General features: G+C 48.3%; 1 protein-coding gene across 1 annotated transcript; it reads right to left on the bottom strand.

The window, feature by feature from the left end:
• Nucleotides 1–1,404: 1,404 nt before the first annotated feature.
• Nucleotides 1,405–18,837, bottom strand: UNC119B (unc-119 lipid binding chaperone B). Its single transcript, XM_004281410.4, has 5 exons — nt 13,410–18,837; nt 10,770–10,883; nt 7,195–7,318; nt 6,894–7,066; nt 1,405–4,982 (listed from the first exon to the last, which is right to left on the bottom strand). The coding sequence occupies exons 1-5, from the start codon at nt 13,651–13,653 to the stop codon at nt 4,870–4,872; spliced, it is 768 nt and encodes a 255-aa protein (XP_004281458.1). The 5' UTR covers nt 13,654–18,837; the 3' UTR covers nt 1,405–4,869.
• Nucleotides 18,838–19,857: the final 1,020 nt, after the last annotated feature.

Below are 19,857 nucleotides of genomic sequence, written 5' to 3' on the forward strand. Positions count from 1 at the left end.
CTCAGCCAGGCGTCTGTCCCCAGCACTGACCCACACGCCAAAAGTTCTGTCTTCCTTCAAGACCTTGCTCTGCTTCCTGCAGATCTATTAAAAGATGCGGCAAAGTCTTTCAAATGTTACCTTCCACTTAAAAGAAATGCATTCAGAGGCTTCCCTGGTGGCGCAGTGGTTGAGAGTCCGCCTGCCGATGCAGGGGACGGGGGTTCGTGCCCCGGTCCGGGAGGATCCCACATGCCGCGGAGCGGCTAGGCCCGTGAGCCATGGCCGCTGAGCCTGCGCGTCCAGAGCCTGTGCTCCGCAACGGGAGAGGCCCAAACAGTGAGAGGCCCGCATACCGCAAAAAAAAAATTAATAATAATTAATTAATTAAAATATAAGTAAATTAATGGAGCCAAGATCTCAGCTTCATTAATAAATTAAAAAAAAAAAAGAAATGCATTCAAAAGAAAGCCTCTAAATCCACAGTACTTTTACTGTCGTTGGCAAATGCTCCGAAGTTTCCTCACCTTTCATCACTCTACCTGGGCACCAGGAAGAAAAGAGCAAGAAGCAGGAGAAAGGGGGAAATGAGTGATGTTTGTGGGCAGAGGCCAATAGGCCTTCAGGTGCCACAGACCATCTAAACCAGACTTATTTTTAACTTGTTTTGTTTGTGAGCTTAAACATAGATGTAAGTTTTATACGAAAAGTATACAAGTTTTCCAAAAGAGACACAAATCAGAAGATGGTTGCAAGGGGTTGGATAGAGGGAGGGAATGGGCTGCAAACACCAGGCACTTGAGGGAACTTTCTGAGGTGATGGAAATGCCCTGTATCATGATTGTGATCATGTATCCATTTGTCAAAACTCATCAAACTGTACTCTTTTTTTTTGGTGTTTTTGTTTTTTGGTTTGTTTTTTTTTTGCAGTACACGGGCCTCTCACTGTTGTGGCCTCTCCCATTGCGGAGCACAGGCTCCGGATGCGCAGGCTCAGCGGCCATGGCTCACGGGCCCAGCCGCTCTGCAGCATGTGGGACCTTCCCGGACCGGGGCATGAACCCGTGTCCCCTGCATCGGCAGGCGGACTCAACCACTGCGCCACCAGGGAAGCCCCAAACTGTACTCTTAAATGAGGTGAATTTACTCTTAAATGACGTATAGTTAAAACACACCTTAATGAACATGTTTTAAAAACATGTATATACATTTTTAATTCTCAAAGAACTCCATCAAAATGTAAAGCAAAAAATACTAAGCCTAAAGCTCAATACTGTGCCCTAATCACCCTAGAAACCAGCTCTACTCGTTAAACCAATATTTACAGAAAGGCCACGTAAAGAAACTCAGAGCCCACCCCCACTCCATACCTGCCCGCCCCGTGACTCAAGGGGCCCAGTCAGGAGACCAGAGAGGGTACGCGCATACTGTGAAAATCTTTCTTTTATTACTGTCTCTTGTGGCAAAATAACATTTTATACAAATAAGTCACCTAGTTTACTTTGGACACAAAGACAATACAAACTGGAATGAGGACCTCAGGTGAAGGGGAAAGGGGAAGAAGGACAGACCAGGTCATTAACGCTTCTTACATTCTGTGAAAAATAGATATACAGGGGAAAAAAATAGACTTTCACAAGTTCAGTGACTTTACATGATCCTTTGTGCAACAAGGGGTAAATCCACCTCCACCAGACCCTTCTTGTACCTAAGATGTCCTGTGACACGGAATGTGAGAAACATGGTGATCTGACAATTGGGCCCCTAGGCCAGGCACGGCAGCACCCTCTGCATCAGGGGTCCACACACACAGACGAGTCTGTGCTATGATTCTGAGAACTGTCCCCATTCCCCAACCTCACTGACGTCAGAGTGACAATGGCCACCAGAAGGAAGGGACGTTACAGAAAAAAAAAGAGAGTACCCTGGGAGCCTATCGAGGGTGGCAAGACACACTAAAGCAAGACTCACCCAATCTGTACATTAGACACAGCCTATTAAGTCCATTCCGGAAATGAGTCCCACTTCAACTGAAGAAACAAGCTGAAGATTCCCCCAGCTACTGCCACGTCAAGAATCTCCAGTCTCTGCATAGCCCCAACGCCCCCAAATCACCGCCCCTATTTGAGAACTGGACGGCCCAAAGACTGTGAGGTCTTCAGGAAGGCCGACAAGGCCCTGAAAAGTACTTTCCTTGCAAGACAGCTCTGAGCTAACACATGAAGAGAGGATGACCTACTTTATCCCAGGACTACTTTTACTTATTTCCTCTGTTTACTCTTTAAAACATAGAATAAAATAAACCAGGATCTTCTTTGCAGCAGCTGAAAGGGCATCTTAGCCCAAAAGCTCCACAGGAAAAGAGAGTCGCTCTCCCAGGAGACTCCAGGCCAGAGGGACACGAAGGAGCAAGACACGAGAGGGAGGGGTGCAGGCAGCAGGCCCCCAGGCGCCAGCTGGACCTGTCAGTCTGCTGGAATGTGTTCCCTTTAGGCGCTTCCTCTCAGGTACCAGCTCTGAACAGAGGGCATGGTCTCCCCAGGCAGGTAGGTTTTTTCCTCCCATCTTATTGCCCACAGGTAACTGCTATCAATAGCCCAGACTCCTTAACAACACGGCCTCCTGATTCAGCTTCTGATGAGTTCAGCTACTTTCAGAGAAGGTATGACTTCCAATTCTCTCCCCAGTTCGGGTACAAAAGCTTGAATTTCAGACTTACCCTAGCTAACACCCCAGAGAGGTAATGCTTCTCAAGGTTTCCTGAGTAGCTAGCCACAAGAATCCAGAGTCCCAGGTACAGAACACCAGACCTTCAGGAGCAGAAGATAGCAAATCCCTGTGCTGTTGGGCACAGATCAAGCATGGCCTCAAAACGGTCTCCAGTGAGACTAAAGCAAGCTCTTGGGAAGAGGATACAGCACTATTCAAGCCAGAATGCCTGCCTCCTCGGCCCTCTTCCCAGCAAAAGCTAACACTGCAGGTAAGAGACAGCCCACTAGCCTACAAGACGTGGTCTGCCTGGGACACATTTCCAAGACACACTCTACTGAGCAGAGTTCTGGGCAGCTCCAGAAACCACATCCTAGATAATAATTAAACATCAAATAGTAGAAAAACTCTCCCGACTGGGTTCTGTCACAGAGAGAAGGGGTTATTCTGAAGCTCAATGAACACAAATCTGTTGAGGGAGCCCCAGTGAGAAACAGAAGGTGAAGAGGCAGTGCTGATGTCTGTCCGGCAGTGTATGGGATGGAGCCACACATAAGGCACCTGGATTTGCAGCCGACTCCAGTTCTGGGATTCACCGGTCTGGGGATGAGTAGCCCACCCTGCAGGGAACCCGGTCTCTTCCTCCCTCGGGGGTTGGGTGCAGGGCCAGCACACAGGGCTAACCAGGGTTTTCTCAGTGAGGAAGTTGCCAGCATCTGGCACAGCCCAGACTCTGGCCTGACAAAAAGCACTGGACCACGGTTCAAGGCCCCTCACGCTCTAGAATGCAAACAGGGAGCAACACCGGTCAGTGAAAGCACAGGAGCATCTGTGGCAAAGCGCTGGCCCTTCTCTCCCTGGCTCCACCTGGCCTTTCTCCCAAGCACCTAGGGAGACAGCTCTCTGGTCACAGATACCACGTACCTGGGCCCTTCCTACTGTGACCTTTCTAGCAATGCTAAACCCTGGCCGCAGCAACAGTCTTATCAGAGGGTCAGGAGTTGGGCCTGAGCACTTAAATCGCCCGCACTGTCAGACAACAGTAGGGAGCTGAAGCGCAGACAGCCCATCCAGTGAGGCCTGAGGGATGTGTGAGGAAGATTTTTGAGAACACGTCTCTCTGATAGGCCACCTCAGCTGATTTCCCCCTTTCCCAACGCCCAAAGCCATTCCAAGTGGCAGACATTCCAAAACCATTCCAAAGGACCAGAATACACATTACTTAGGTCTGACCAGCCAGGATGATTCCAGGAACTACTTCAGTACAAAAGCAGGTACGACATGACCCAGATTAGCCCCGGGAGCCTGACTGATACTATCAGAAGTCTGGCCACACATCCTATATGCTGGGAATGCCACTGACATTTTATAAAGCCTCCCCACAAGAAGCTTAGAAATAAAAAAACAAAATACAATAAGGCCTGCTCTGGCCTCCAGAGATACTACAGTTCCAACAGCAAAACTGACACATTGTATTTCAGGAGAAACTCAAAAGTTAGGAGCCAGGAGAAGCAGAGCAAGCTCATCTTTCCTCTGGAAGGAGAACAGGAAGGCACTGCCAGGTTGAAACCTCAGTGGAGCCCCAGGAGGACCGGCTGAGGATCCGGAAGTCAGACAGATAAGCGGCCCCTACGTAAGACAGATCCTTCAGTTTGGCAGCCTTGCCCACCCCAGTGCCTCAACTCCTGGCACCACTCCTTCCCTCTGCCCCCCGAGTTGGTTTAGGACGATGCACAGGCTGAGGTCAGAGTGTGCTGATGGCGACCCCGCAGGCGAGAGAGGAGTCTCAGCTTCCCACAGCGCCCCTGAACCTACGGAAGAGCCTTCTCTCCCCGGCACAGCTCTGCCTGGAGAGACCCAGGCTCAACAGGACAACCCAGAGGAGCCATGACTACATGAAAATAAACTTTCTATTTTTATCTGGATTCCAGAAGCCTTATGCTAAGTTTTACTATAGTACCTCCGTGACCTAAGGGGCAGGGAAAAAAGGAAGAAAAAATACTGGGGAAGGAAACACAGCACTGCTTGGCACCTCTCTTGGAGCACAGGAAACTGCCACCCCAGCCTCGGCTTCCTGGGGCCAGGTTCCAGATGTGTGTTGACAGACCGCAGCTTCAGCCACCTCCGTGCACCAGGACCTTGGGCCACAGCAAAGCACCTCCCCGTCCGCTCCTGCCACAGCTACTGGCCCCCGTTATAGGCATAGTCAGCCTTGTTGTGCATTATCAGCTTGTTGTCGACAAAGTAGAAGCTGTCAGAACGGGTCTCATAGGGATTTTCAATCATCAGACGAACTGCAAGTCAGGGAAAGGAAAAAAGCAAAGACTTATGTGTGAGTCTGCCCCATGGGCCAGGTGGGATAAAACTTAGCATTCCCTCTAAAATTCGTAAACCAGCCCTTCCTGAAAATGTGAGCACACGCTGTCAGAATAATGAAGTCAGAACAGAGGGAGCCAGGCCTTGAGAGCTGGAGAGACCTGGGGACCACAGAGGCCCCCAAACTGAGCATGCTGTCCACTTCAACAGAAGGATGCAACCAGCTCTGGACCTGACCCTCCGAGGCCATCGCCAGCCTGGTGCTCCGTCAGAACCCCAGGGAGAGGTGCCCGCCCGTTTGCCAACAGGCACCACAGCAGCCTGTTGACTTGGTGCTTCTGGTCCCCACCTCTAGACACTCTGGTCCAAATTCAGAAAGCTGCGCCTCACTGTGCTCACGTCCCGCAGGCAACCCTGACAACAAAGGAATCCCAGATGCGCATGGATGTAGGGGCACAAAGGGCAAGGAGCCTTCTCCAGAGGTGGCTTGGGGTATTAACTTGCCAACAATCCAGCAAAGGGTGAGCTTGTCTTGGGATCCAGATTTAAATCTTCTGTTTGTTCTGGCAGTTGCCCCGACCTCTTTAACCGTAACTGGAGGGTCAAGAGAACTGCGAGTCACTACCTCTGGTTGGTTCTGAGTCAATGGTCACATGCTATTCTGAATCCTCTGGAGGAAATGCTGTTGCTGACCACAGTTCTCAAAAGGAGAGCTGACTGTTTCAAGTTCTTTGGACTCAGCCAGGCCAGAGTTATTTAGTTCATATCCAGAGTACTGACCCCCACGCTCTTTTAGCTTACTTGGCTTCAAGAAGAAAAAGTTACATGGCCTTAGATAAAAACTTGAAATACTGTACGTAATCTTTTCTCGCAAGCATCTACACATCCCAGCCCAGCCTGGGGAGCGGGCTTCAAACGAGGATCCTAACAGTTGATGCGGTCATCAACGCCCTGCGCACTCCTCAGCAATCCTCACTTTACCTGGGAACAGTACTGCTGCACCAGTCAAGAATACCTGTCAGAAAATGACAATTTTAAGGACCCGGGATTCTGAGAAAATTGGTCGGTGTATGTAGACCTTCGCCAACAATCCAACTAAACTCCACCACTACTCACAGGATCCCACTCACATCCTGCCTGCTCTAGAACAACCTTCCCTAATTCCTCACAGGGGATGCTAATGTGAGAGGGCCAGACCGAAGCCATGGGAATACACAGCCTGTTCTTCCTCTGTCATTCAGTCCGTCTCCTCCCCAGCCCAGCCTTCTCCCTCCGGCGCCTTCCCCAGTTCTTCCTCCCCAGAACTACAGGGTGACTCTATCTCAGACACGGCTTCCCTCACGTTACTCCTTCTGCTCCGAACCTCTAACAGCTTCCTAGCGCCTGCTGGATCTATTCTAACAGTTTCATCTAATTAACCTTCTACCTGCAGAGAATGAGAAAGAGGTAGTCCTCAGGACTAGAATTCTACTTAGCTCACAGTTTCCCATGTAGTTCTGATTAGGGAAAAAGCAAAGGGCTAAAAGGAGTGCCGAGCAGGAGCCGGTGACTAGAACACAGTGAAACCATGACTGGCCGTGTATTGAACTGGACTCCCAGGGATTGTCAGGGGCCTCCTCTTATCTCCCTCACCACTCTCTTCCCCGCAGCAGGCATCTAAAAGGGATGGCCTGTATTAAAACCTTCAGTGTTCCCATGCAGGCAGAGTCAGAGTTTGAAACATGAGACAGGAGCAATAGGAAACGAGAAGCCTGAGGTCGAAAGACTAGAGACGCATCATGTCCCTATTTCTCTGCAAATGAGGTCGTTGGACTAGATGGATTTCATTTCAAGGTCTGTTCCTCTAGCCTGAAGAATCCAGGATGTTCTGAAAGTCAGGGGATACGTACTGACATCCTCAGAAAGCTGGGGAAACTCATAGATATGTTCACAAGTGTTCCTACTGCTGGGGATGCAGAAGCCGAAATCAAAGTCAAAGTTTTTCAGCAGGCGTTCCCGGAAATAGTGCCGTTCGATCATCCGGAAGTTTGACACAGGTTTGTCTCCCACCGTGAACTCCACCCTGCAGAATAAATCTCTGTGAGCCTGACTTTGCCTCCTCCCTCCTCTAAAGCCAACCCCAAACCTAACAGAGAACATTCTTCTCTGAACCAGAAGAACATCCCCCCTTCAGGAAATGCTGGTACTCACGTGGCGCCCACGGTGCGGAGGCGGAGAAATGCTGGCGTGAACTGATAGCGGACGAAGCGGCCAGCACTGACATCCACATCTCCGCCTGCCGCCGCCGCCACCTCCTCCTCCTCCTCCTCCTGGTCTGCAAGAGCACACGGAAGCTGAATCACCATCTCGGCAAAGAGCACGACCGATCAGCAGTACCGACACCGACACCGATATGGCAGGGCAGCCAGTACTCACTGAGCACATGCTGTAATTCCAGGCCCCGTGCTGCACGCTTCACAGGATCCTGTGATCCTGTAGATTTTGTCTTCATTTTATCTCCACTTTAAAGACCAGGAAGCTCAGACTCAGAGAGATTAGCTAACGTGTCCAAAGTCACCCAGATATAGGCAGACCTCAGAGAGATTGCGGGTTCAGTTCCAGACCACCATGATAAAGAGAGTCACATGAAATTTTTGGTTTCCCAGTGTATACAAAAGTTATGTTTACACTTTACTATAATCCATTAAGTATGCAATAGCATTATGTCCAAAAATAACAATGCATATGGCTTAATTTAAAAATAATGCTGCTGGGGCTTCTGTGGTGGCGCAATGGTTGAGAGTCTGCCTGCAGAGGCAGGGGACGCGGGTTTGTGCCCCGGTCTGGGAGGATCCCACATGCCGTGGAGCAGCTGGGCCCATGAGCCATGCCTGCTGAGCCTGCACGTCCAGAGCCTGTGCTCCACAACGGGAGAGGCCACAACAGTGAGAGGCCTGCGTACCGCAAAAAAAAAAAAAAAAAAAAAGTGCTGCTATATTCAATATCCTATAATAAACCATAATGGAAAAAATATGAAAAAATATACATATGTATAACTGAATCACTTGGCTGTACACCAGAAAATAACACAACACTAAAAAAAAAAAAAACTGTAAATCAACTATACTTCAATAAAAAAAAATTTTTTTAAATGCTGTTGAAAAAAATGGAGTCAATAGACTTATTCAATGAAAGGTTGCCACGAACCCTCAGTTTGTAAAGAACACAATACCTGTGAAGCACAGTAAAGTGAAGCACAATAAAATGAGGTACGCCTGTAGTAAATGGAGGGAGCAGGGATGTGAATCCGGGTCCGTCAGACTCAAGGCCTGTTCTTAAACACTAAGCTGTTTGCCTTTTATATAATCTGGGGCCTTGGGCCATATCCTAACGATGAAGCCTGAAACACCAGCTGGGTGGCTGTGACGTGGTCTCTGCTATACAGACTAGGTCTGCTGTTGACCCAGTTAAAGTGCTTGCTGCTAACCAAAAGAATGAGGCTATAAAAGTTGAAACTATTCAAAAGGCACCTTCAAAGAATGCAAAAATTTCTGACATAGCAAAGACAAATCCCTAGAAATAATTGTGCTATTTAAATGGAAGACACTGACCTATAGCCTTGGGGTACTGCACTTCCTTGGACTAATGCCTATTCCAGGCCATACCAGGCCCAACACTCCGAGCACCTGGGAAAAGGTGAAGCAGATGGGCCATGAACCAACATGTGAGACCTGAGAGAGGGTCCACAAGAGTAACGACGGGCTCTGGTCTAGTCCACTCCTGAACCCAGGAATGAAAGATTTGTAAAATGAATCAGAGAACATTCTAATGTAAACAAGGAGTTAGTTCCCTCTCTAATAGCTACAGCCACCCAGTATCCAGCAAGGGTATTTTTTCCAGTTCCAGGCTGAACATAGGTGCAGTAAAAGAGGAGTCTTTTTTAGCATCAAACATCTCTGCCTGTGACAAGCCCAAGAGGAGCTGGGCAACCAGACTGAGTAGGGGTTCAAAGTCAGAGACTCCACAGCCCTGGCTCCAACAATGGGATTCAAAAAGCATCAGACCAAACCTTCTCAGGGATTCGAACTCATCCGAACAAGTGCTGTAGGAGGGCACTGAATCAGTGTGTGCATATTCTTAGTGAATCAAGATCCTTAAAGGTAAAGACTGGATGGGTCGTAAATCAAGGTATTTTTACAGTATCTGCAGCTGACCTTCTTCTTGAGATTTAGTTTTATACTGAAATGACTATTCTGAGCCCAGTCTCATGCAAATCCATACACCTGAAGTAGCCCTGGGGTCCTGGGAACATCTTAAGTACTAGGACCTGTGGCTTAGAGATACGAACAGCACAGACCCAGGAAGCTGGCTGGCCCTGACCCTCCCAATACAAGATTTAAGTACCCACAAGCTTGAGCCTTTAGATGCCCTGGTCAGTACTAGATTATGACAGCATAAAGAATACTGGGTGGTGAGACTTCTCTGCTGGTGCAGTGGTTAAGAACCCACCTGCCAATGCAGGGGACACGGGTTCGATCTCTGGTCCGGGAAGATCCCACATGCCGCAGAGCAGCTAAGCCTGTGCGCCACAACTACTGAGCCTGCGCTCTAGAGCCTGCGAGCCACATCTACTGAGCCCATGTGCCACAACTACTGAAGCCCGCACGCCTAGAGCCCATGCTCCACAACGAGAAGCCACCACAATGAGAAGCCCGCACAACGCAACGAAGAGTAGCCCCTGCTCGCTGCAACTAAAAGCCCACATGCAGCAACAAAGACCCAAAGCAGCCCAAAAATTAATTAATTAATTTCAAAAAAAAAGAATACTGGATGGGGTGAGGAGACCAGTGCTCTAGCCTTGTCTGTATAATTAACCTGAGCTGAGACTTTTTCATGAAAGCCTTTTGACTTACCTGGGTTACCAACAGCTGTCTTACCAAATTTACAGGCTCTTTCTGAATAGCAAATCAGATGAGAAAAGCTTGGCAAAAAGAGTCATCAACACAGACCATGACTGATACTCTGAAGGACTATCTAGGCTGGTGTTCTAGTAACTAACTCCAGGGGGTGCTCCATTTCCAGTGATGTGCTCCAAAGACCTACGTGTGGTCCCCTGGTCAGAAATGAATCACCCTGGAACTGCATCACAAGCACAGGAAGTGTCCATTCAAAGCTACCTTAAGGGGTCCCAAGTAGATGAGTTCACAGGTCTGGGCCTTCTGTTCATCCAGAAAATGGCAGACATTAAAGTCCAAACTAGGACTTACTGGGAAATCTGAGACACTATTTAAAGGAAAGGGCGTGAGAAGACACTGCCTCATGATCTGGACTAGAATCCTCCGTATCACCCTTCCAGAGTGTCCCCAGGACTCAAGGTTCAGGTAGGCTTCCTCACTGGAGTTTAATTTCAAGGATTCCTTTCCTAAGTGGAGGAAACATGGTAAGATCAAAGGGCAGAGGACCTTAGAAAAGTCACCTGGAAATTCTGGGCCTCAGTTCCCTTATCTGTAAAATAAGGATAATAACCCCCCACGGAGGTGTGAGGATTACATGAACTGATGTAAACAGAAAGATGTGGAACACAGTGACCAGCACAGAGTAGATACTCAACAAACATCAGCCTCTCAGCACAGCTTCAAGCCAACAGGCCCACAGGCAGGCTTCAGGAGGCGGCTGGAAGCAGGCCGCTGGAGTCTGTGACACAGGATGCAATGGCACACAAAAACTCAAGCGTGAAAGACCTTTTGCTCCAACTGTCAAGTGACTACTGCAATACTAAGGCCTACCTGACACACAAGGTTTGGCAATCTCAAAAAGCACTGTCCCAGTCTCCAAATCTCGAATTTTGAAGCGTGTGAAATCAATACTGTAGATGTTGTCTTCGGGTTTACATAAATAATCTGAAAATGAGAGAGAGAGACCAATGCCGTTAAATAATCCTCCAAATCCACCATTTCTTTCTCAAGTTTTGAAGCAAACTCAGGTTTTTTTCTTACACAATTCACTTAAAATACACCCCAAAACTTCCTTTTATGTTATAAGCAAAAGTTGTGTGGAGAGAATTAGGGGATCCAAGAAAGAAAAAACGTGCATGGGCTTGTGTGGATGAAAGATTACTGTAACACTTTAGAAATAGGGATGGTAAAAGGGGATTTCTTTGGAAACACTTCAAAAATGGCCTATAAACCTTTCATTGGATATCACAGCAGGATAGAATTTTTTTTAGAAATCCATTTTAAAACATTTATGCTGATCTAATGGCTAATATGGTGCATGTTTGCTGAACGTATCACAAAGCACAGATCAGCAAACATTTTCTGTAAAGGGTCAGATCATGAATAATTTAGGCTTTTGGCCACACAGTCACTATCACAACTACTCAGCTGTGTCGCTGTAGCACAAAGGCAGCCACGAACATGGAAATGAATGGCGTGGCTGTATTCTAATAAAACTATTTATAGACACGAAATACAAATTTTATATAACCATGTGTCCCAAGATTTTTTTTTTTTCCAACCATTTGAAAAGGTTAAAACCACTCTTAGCTTGTGGGCTGCACAAAACCAGGTGGTGGGCCATACCTACCCAGGCAGCAGGACGGATCTGCTGTGGAGGGCATGAGGCCAAAGTGAAGGAGAGCCCCCAGAAACCTGATCAACTAATCAAAACAGTACTGATCAAAGACAATTTCATTGATTTCTTTCTCTCATGACTCCTGAGAGCATCTTCTCCACAACTCACTTTGACACTTTATCTTATACTGCCTGTTTGTGTTAGCTGTTTCATGTTTTACGAGCTGACTCTCCAATAAGATGGCAAACTTGAGAGCTACTGATTATTCTGTAACTCCCAAAAGTGCTGAGATTGGTTCTGCACCTTTAGAGGCGACTCAATAAATATCCTGCTGAACGGAACAGACTTTAAGAAGAGTAAAGAATCCAGAGGTCACCAAGCTGACTTGTGACTTTCTCCAATAAGCTGCTGAGGTGTGTTTGGGCAATGGCACCACGCTTAAGCTCCTACACAGGACCTGAGTGCTCTCCTAGAATGCCGCGTAGGGCCAGGCATTAGAGTGGCCTAATTCACCTTTGGTATCAGGAGAAAGCATGGGGTGAGAAAGGTGAGGTGGTGAGCATTTCCGTACCTTCAGAGCCCCAAATGAAATCTGGGTCAGAACAGAAGCAGCTTTTTCACAATGTTTCTATTAAACAGAATAGCAAGACCTTCTAAAGATATACTCAGGCATGCAAAGGACAGTCCCAAACCAAACAGTGATGGAAAATGGGGATATGAAAATACCCAGACTCAAATTAAAGCTATTTTAGGAGATGGGAATTCCCTTTCATACAGGCTGGACCAAGGCCTATCCCCCCAAACTGTCATCCTCAAATCACTGGGGGCGGCCTCCATCTCCCTGACGGACACCTGAGCACCCCTGGGCTGCCGACTAAAGCAGTTCAGCAGATAATAGGACGGCAGCCTTTAATCCATCAAGGGAGTGCTGGTGCTTCAACGTTAGAAGTCTGGAGGACAGGGCCGGCTGGGCAAGCAGGGTCTAACCAACTGACTGCAAACTCTTAGCGGGGAACAGCAGCAAGAAAAAAGGCATCAAGTCAGGGGTTGGCCTGGAAGAGAACAGAAAAGAAGAAAACCAGGACTATATTTCTCCCCACCCCTCGTACTATCAATGAAAAGGTGTAGGACGGTTGCATTTTATGCAAGAAATGCATCTCTGACACCCTGACATATTCTTAATTCACTGGAACAAGTGTCAAAAGCAGGATTCACATTTTGGTTTTGTACGTGAACTGAAACTTTATTAATATTTTTTTAATGCGGCACGAAATGCCACGGCAATGTATTTGAGGAAGGAGGAGTCCACCTGCACACAAAGGGGCAAGCTAGGGACCCAAAGAGGTAGGGGGCCAAGGCAGGCTGGAAAGGGGGCGGGGCTGTCAGGGGCCGGAGGGGAGGGAAAGGCAGAGAAAGCAGCTAGGGTAGGGGTCTGGGCTGGCAGAGGGCGGCAGAAGCTGGCTGTAGACAGGTTGAGGGCGCCTAGCTGGTCAGGAACTTCACTGATGGCTGGGGGGCAGCGGCCCACTTCCCAGGGTCAGGAGGATCCGGTTAAGCCAAGGCGGGCCCCCACCCAAACAGATCCAGCTGAGGAGGAGAACGGCCGGGCCTGAGGGCCCAGCGGGGACGGGCCACAAGGAAGCCTAGCGTGGCCGGACTCAGAGGAGGGCAGTCAAGCCCACGAGAACCCCTGCCGACCAGGTCTAGGTGAGGGTGGGCAGCGCGGCCCGGCCGGCCGGAGGCGCCTGGGTGGACACCCTGGGCCGGCCGAGCGGCAAGCGGCTGGCTCCGCTTAGGCTACAAGGGGCCCAGGGACCGGCGCGAGGGGAGGGCGCGGCCCGCCCCGCACTTACTCTCTGTGACCCGGCTGAGGCGCAGGACGTGCTCGGGCCGGATGGTATCCAGAGCCAGCAGCTCCTGCTCCGTAACCGCTGCCCCGATGCCGTCGTCGGCCGCGTGGTGGGGCGCCTGCCGCCGCGCCTTAAGCCTGTTCAGGACGCCGCCGCCAGCCTTCTTCTTCTCCTCCTTGCCAGTCACCAGCCCCCCGGGCCCAGCCGCCGACCCCACGGCCGCAGCCTTAGAATTCGACCCGCTCATCGCTCCGCCGCCAAGATGGCCGCCGCCTCCGCAGCCGTAACTATGGAGAGCGGGGGCGGGGCCGGGCCTGTGCGGGCGGGACCTGCGGGCCGCGTAGCTAGCGCCCTCCCGCCAGCGTTGGTCCAGCCAGGTGGCTGGCACCTTAGCACTCCAGATTCTCCATCAGGCCCCCGAGGTCACCCCAAATGTCTAAAAAAATATCCCGTACAGTCAAATGACTTTCCATCACATAAAATGTAGACGAGGCATCTTGAGAAAATGTTTTTTCATCTGTAGTCTAGGAGGTAAGACAGTTCTTGCTATGCAAAGGCAGCTTTCCAATTAGATTGCCATTTCTAAACCGTACTGTGTCAGGCTTTGGGCTAGACATTGGGCTGGGCTACAGGGAATATAAGAATACGAAAGAGGGAGGGATTGAGTCTGCTGTATTCACCACTGTATTCAGGCAGTCTAGCTAACGCCTGACACATGGTAGGTGCTCAATGATGATCGAATGAATGAATGAGTGAAGGAAGGCCTGAACAGCACCGGGCTACGGAGGAGCTCCCACTTTGTTGGGGAAGACTGTGAAGTACATAATTCATCATGTGGCCCTTCCTCTAGATCAGCCCAATAAGTATGAATGAACCAGAAGACAAAACAGACTGCTAATTGCTGAAGCAGAGGTGCTACCAGAGCACACAGGAGGGGTCTAGGGGCTAGGGGAGAGGCTTCAGGGGTGACATCTGCACTGAGCCATGGAAATTAACCATGATTTCAAGGACTGGAGGAGGTGAGTGGGAGGGGGGAGGACACTGCCCTCTTATACCCCTGGTGGCTCCTTCTCTAGAGATTCTGGATCCACACCCTTGTCTGTTGGAGGCTTGGGCCTGACTGATGCAAAGTGTGTGTGCTAGGTTGATGTCACCTCTTAGATAGACTCAGGCCGAAGTGAAACTCTACCCGTCTCCCCACTGGTCAGCCTCAAAGCCTTGATTTATGCAGGATTTGCTGGATCCCTCTCATCCGAGGGGTTTGGGAGTGGCTGACAGGCCTCGCCTGGTTCCTGGACCAAATCCAAACCTGACTCCACCTCAGCTGCCCAGCCTGGTGGAACAGTATGTGGCCAGTTCCTATCTAAATGCTGTCCTGTCTTTGAGAGATTACCACCCGGGGGGAGACTTCCCAAACTGTTCAGGGAAATTTTAAGATGTGTACAAGAATTACACATTTGCACATTGCAATTTCCCTTTGCAAACAATTCTTTTTAAACTACTCAGCAGTAAGTGGTTACTGAAGAATTTCCAGAACTCTTAATATGCTACTTGATTGTGAATCACCAAGAAGGGAGTTTAGCATGGAGCCATTTCACACAATCACTTGCTGACTAAACATTTGTCCTCAGCAACAGGACTAGAGTTACCTGGATCCCAGCTTTTCTCTTTTTAGGGATGATAACAAACGTATTGACGCGTTTACCTGCAATTCCACATCCGGGAACTTAGCCTACATGTATGCACGAAGATGTTTACTGCAGGACCATTTGTAAAACTGAAAAATTACAACAAGTTATAGTTGCACCCATTCATGTTATGAAGCTGTTAAAAAGAATGAGGTCCATCTCTACTTACTAGTATGGAGAGATCTCAGATAGTTTGAGGTGGGGGGAGCAAAGCACATAATCCCATTTGTTTAAAATTTGAAAGTAGGGCTTCCCTGGTGGCGCAGTGGTTGAGAGTCCGCCTGCCAATGCAGGGGACATGGGTTCGTGCCCCGGTCCAGGAAGATCCCACATGCCGCAGAGCGGCTAGGCCCGTGAGCCATGGCCGCTGAGCCTGCGTGTCTGGAGCCCGTGCTCCGCAATGGGAGAGGCCACAACAGTGAGAGGCCCGCGTACTGGAAAAAAAAAAAAAAAAAAAATTGAAAGTATATGAGTATTTCTATCTGTAACTACACAGGAAGGGGTTTGGATATACACTAGAGTTAAGTGAGGTTCCCTTGGGGGAGGAGAGAATTGGAAGGGATTAAAGGGGGATATATTCACTTTTGACACTCTTTAGAGCTACTTCTATACTATTTTATCACAACAAGCATATGATCATGGGCTGCTTGTATACCTTTAAATAAATAAATAAATAAAACTAACTAACTAACTTAGGATCTGCATCTGGAAGGCAGACTCTTAAGTCAAAGGAGACTTATTATAATCTCTTAAAATTTAAAAGCCACCTCAAACTTGATCACTTTTTTCTGCTCAAAAATTTTTAAATAAATACTGCCATATAAGGGAGTTGAGGCCTGTACTCTCTCTGATCACTACCTATAAACTGTGGTTAAAAAGCAAAAGATTATGTCTTTAGGAGAATAGAAAACACACAGAAAGAAAGGGAAAAAATCCTTAAATATTCCTTTTTAAGAGGCAGTAGGAAAAATTAGGGCCATAACCTCCAATCTGCCTCTGTCTCTCCTCACCAAATCTTTCTAAGGTATGTCAAAAGGCTCTTTAAAAAAAAAAAGTTTTCTGAAAAGTACATATACTAATTCCCTGTTGGGTGGAAAAAGAAAAATAGAGATTGACTGCATTAAATAGCAACCCCAATGTCTCCTTGGGCCAGACGTGGGAAGACTGGAGTGGAAAGGCTGGCCTCCCTTTCACCGCAGCTTGGTGCTCTTCAAGTCCCTCTCCTTAAGCTGGTTATTTTCCTCACTGTAAGAGGTGTGACAGTGGCTGTTTTCCAGAGCAGTCCCAGAGTTGCCAGGCAGTCTGCCTCAAATCAGGCCAGGCAGGTGGGGCCCAGAGCTGATGAGGCCAAGGTAAGCAGGACATCAGAGGGCTTTTTTCTGCCGAGCCAGGGAAGTTCAGTCCTCCTTCCTGCTGCTTCCCTAAAGATGGCATCCACCGAATCAGCAAGTCGTGGCTGGGACTGCAGGCAGGCCTTGTGGTCTGGGAAACAGAGCTAGTGATTTCCATAGTACCCAAGTCACTTCTCTCCCTGGCTGAGGGCTGTTCTTTAAAAGCATTAATTTATTATTTATATCCCACCTGTTTCCGAAAAGGATTCATGGCATATTCCAAAGTCGTACAGCACAAGACTGGTGGGTGGAAATTCACATAGCCTTGCTGAGGGCAGAACTTTCAAAATTTTAAGTGCATATACCGTTTTTTGTTTTGTTTTGTTTTTGGCCGCGCTGCGCAGCATGTGGGATCTTAGTTCCCTGACCAGGGATTGAACCCGAGTCCGCTGCAGTGGAAGCGCAGTCTTAACCACTAGACTGCCAGGAAAGTCCCGTGCATATACTGTTTGATTCAGTAATTCCTTAATGGAATTCTAAAGGCACACTTGCACATGTGCAAATATATTATGTAAATATGTGTGTACGTACATATAAATATACATAAATACATATAAAATGAAAGATATACACCAAAGATAATACACCTGTATATCCTCTAGGGATTAAAGAGGTAGGACTAAGAAAGATGAGTTTTCACATTCTGCACCCCATATAAATTTTTTTAAATATTTTATTTATTTATTTATTTGTTTGTTTTTGGCTGTGTTGAGTCTTCGTTGCTGCGTGCGGGCTTTCTCTAGTTGCAGTGAGCAGGGGCTACTCTTCATTGTAGTGCGCAGGCGTCTCATTGCGGTGGCTTCTCTTGTTGCGGAGCATAGGCTCTAGGTGCGTGGACTGCAGTAGTTGTAGCACGCAGGCTCAGTAGTTGTGGCTCATGGGCTCTAGAGCGCAGCTTAGAAGTTGTGGCACACGGGCTTAGTTGCTCCGTGGCATGTGGGATCTTGCTGGACCAGGGCTTGAACCCGTGTCCCCTGCATTGGCAGGCGGATTCTTAACCACTGTGCCACCAGGGAAGTCCCCCGATTTTTAAAATGTACTTACGCACTTTGTATCACTAAGTCTTAAAAGGCTACTTTCTTTTTAGAGAAAGAATAATATAATAAACCTCCACGTAACCAACACCCAGCTTCTTCAGTTATCTACATTCAAAAGGTTCCTTCTTAAAAGTAGTACCTCATGACGTTAAGAGCACAGGCTTTGCGGTTAGACAGAGCTAAGTTCCAGTCCTCACTCTGCCACCTACCAGTTATGTGACTTTGGGCAGGTCATTTATGCCCTGTGAGCCTAAGTTTTCTTATTTATAAGTCAGGCTAGTCACTGGTCTTTCCTAGGGTTGTAAAGAGGAGATGAGGGCTTCCCTGGTGGCGAGTCCTGGTCCAGGAAGATCCCACATGCCGTGGAGCAACTAAGCCTGTACGCCACAACTACTGAGCCTGTGCTCTAGAGCCCACGAGCCACAACTACTGAGACCGTGTGTCACAACTACTGAAGCACACGCAGCTAGAGCCCGTGCTCTGCAACAAGAGAAGCCAATGCAATGAGAAGCCCACACACCGCAATGAAGAGTAGCCCCTGCTCGCCACAACTATGGAAAGCCTGTGCGCAGCAACGAAGACCCAACACAGCCAAAAATAAATAAATAAAATAAATTTTTAAAAAAGGAGATGAAAACAGCAACAAAAAGCACTCTGCTGGCGCCAGGGAGAGTGTTTCATGAATGGTCGCTATGACAATACATTTAAGTGGCCTCTTTCTCCAGGACCCCTCTGCTGAGGGCAGGCACCCTGGGCAGGGAGAAGCCATGGAGCTGGATTGAAAAGTGCGGTGACCAAAAAGAACAGTCAAGTCAGAGCAGAGAGGAAATGAGCTGGGGACCAAGGCTTGAGGAAGCAACAGACGGAGTCAAGTAGAAGCCGTAAGAAAACCCAGGAGAGGAAGTCTTAGGACAAGGCCCCAGCCAAAAACTAAGTGGGGTTATTTTTCACTAATATAAGTGGTTAGCAACAAACAAAACTAAGACCCTTGGGCCAGAGTACCGCGGTGAGGTGCCTACCATCTCAGGTTGCTAGAGAGCAGAGGCCTGCCCACTCCACACCTCTGTGCTTCACCTCTGTTCACCTCTGTTGACCCCTCACCATTGCTATGGCAACAGGCTTTCCAGTAAATGTTGGAAAAACTCATCTCTCTTCCTCTATGGGGGGTGGAGGGGCATGGGGTACTAAGTATGGAGAAAGGACCGACACACCGGCTCCAGCCAACCGGGAGCCTGATTTCCTTAGTGAGATTAAGATCTGGACCCAAAAAAAAAAAAAAAAAAAAAAAAAGGGATCTGGACCCAAGAGTGGTTTAACCCAACCCCCCCCACTTGGCCCAAGATCTTCTGTCAGACAGTTTCCCTCCCTGCGAGTCCCTAGAGCAGGGCTTCTTCAGGTCTCTTCCCCATTTGGCAGCTCATGCGAAGCTACTTGAAATAGTAACAGCCAAGTCTAAATTAGTAAAGAACTCCAGTTATGGGTGGGTTCAAGCTAAGAATGAGGCTCTGTGGGCCTCCTGGCTTATTTGGGCCCTGAGAACAGACTCCATCCACACAGGCTTCATTCTTAGAGCTGAGCACTGAATTCTGCCCTTCAAGGGATAACTGAGGGAGGTAGGCCAAGCTCTCCCTCCCATTCCCCAACCAGCAGCCTCCATTCCTGCTTGGAGAAACACAGCACATGGCATCAGGCGGGGAGTGGAAGGCTGGAGAGAATAATGATTAAGAGCAAGAGTCCTGGTGTAAAACCTCAGTTCTGCCTTTTGCTGGCTGTGTGGTCTTCGGCAAGTCACCTCACCTCTTAAAAGTACCAGCTGGTTGGTTGAAGATTAAACAGAGATAACATCTGTAAAACTGCTTGGCCTTGTGCCTGGCCCATTTCAAAGGCTCAATAAAAGATATCTGTAATTATTATTCTTATAGCCTTAGAAAGATCATGGGCTTTGCAGACAAATAGACTGGGTTTGAATCCTGGCTTGATCATTTACTGACTAGCCTGGGGTAAATTACTAAAGTTTTTTGAGCTTCATGTTCCTCAGCTATAAAACATGATGGATAAATTATAGGGGAAAAAAAAATCCTTCCTGCTCTTTCTGCCCCTTCCCTTGTCAACACTGACAACACATCAGAAAAGGAAAAAGCAGAGAAAACCATCCCATGGCTTAGTCTGTCCACAGGCTATTGTGGAAGCTGAGGGGAAAACGGGAGGGGAGGCAGCAGGCTCAGTGTGCCTTGGAAGTGAAAGTGTCATGGCCTGGTGTTCCAGTGAAAGTGGAAACATAACAACTGTTTATTTTTCCTTGAATGAGCTGCTGGTTGAAATGGCCAGGCAGCAT

Source organism: Orcinus orca, chromosome 15, assembly GCF_937001465.1.
Source record: "Orcinus orca chromosome 15, mOrcOrc1.1, whole genome shotgun sequence".
Lineage (NCBI taxonomy): Eukaryota > Metazoa > Chordata > Mammalia > Artiodactyla > Delphinidae > Orcinus > Orcinus orca.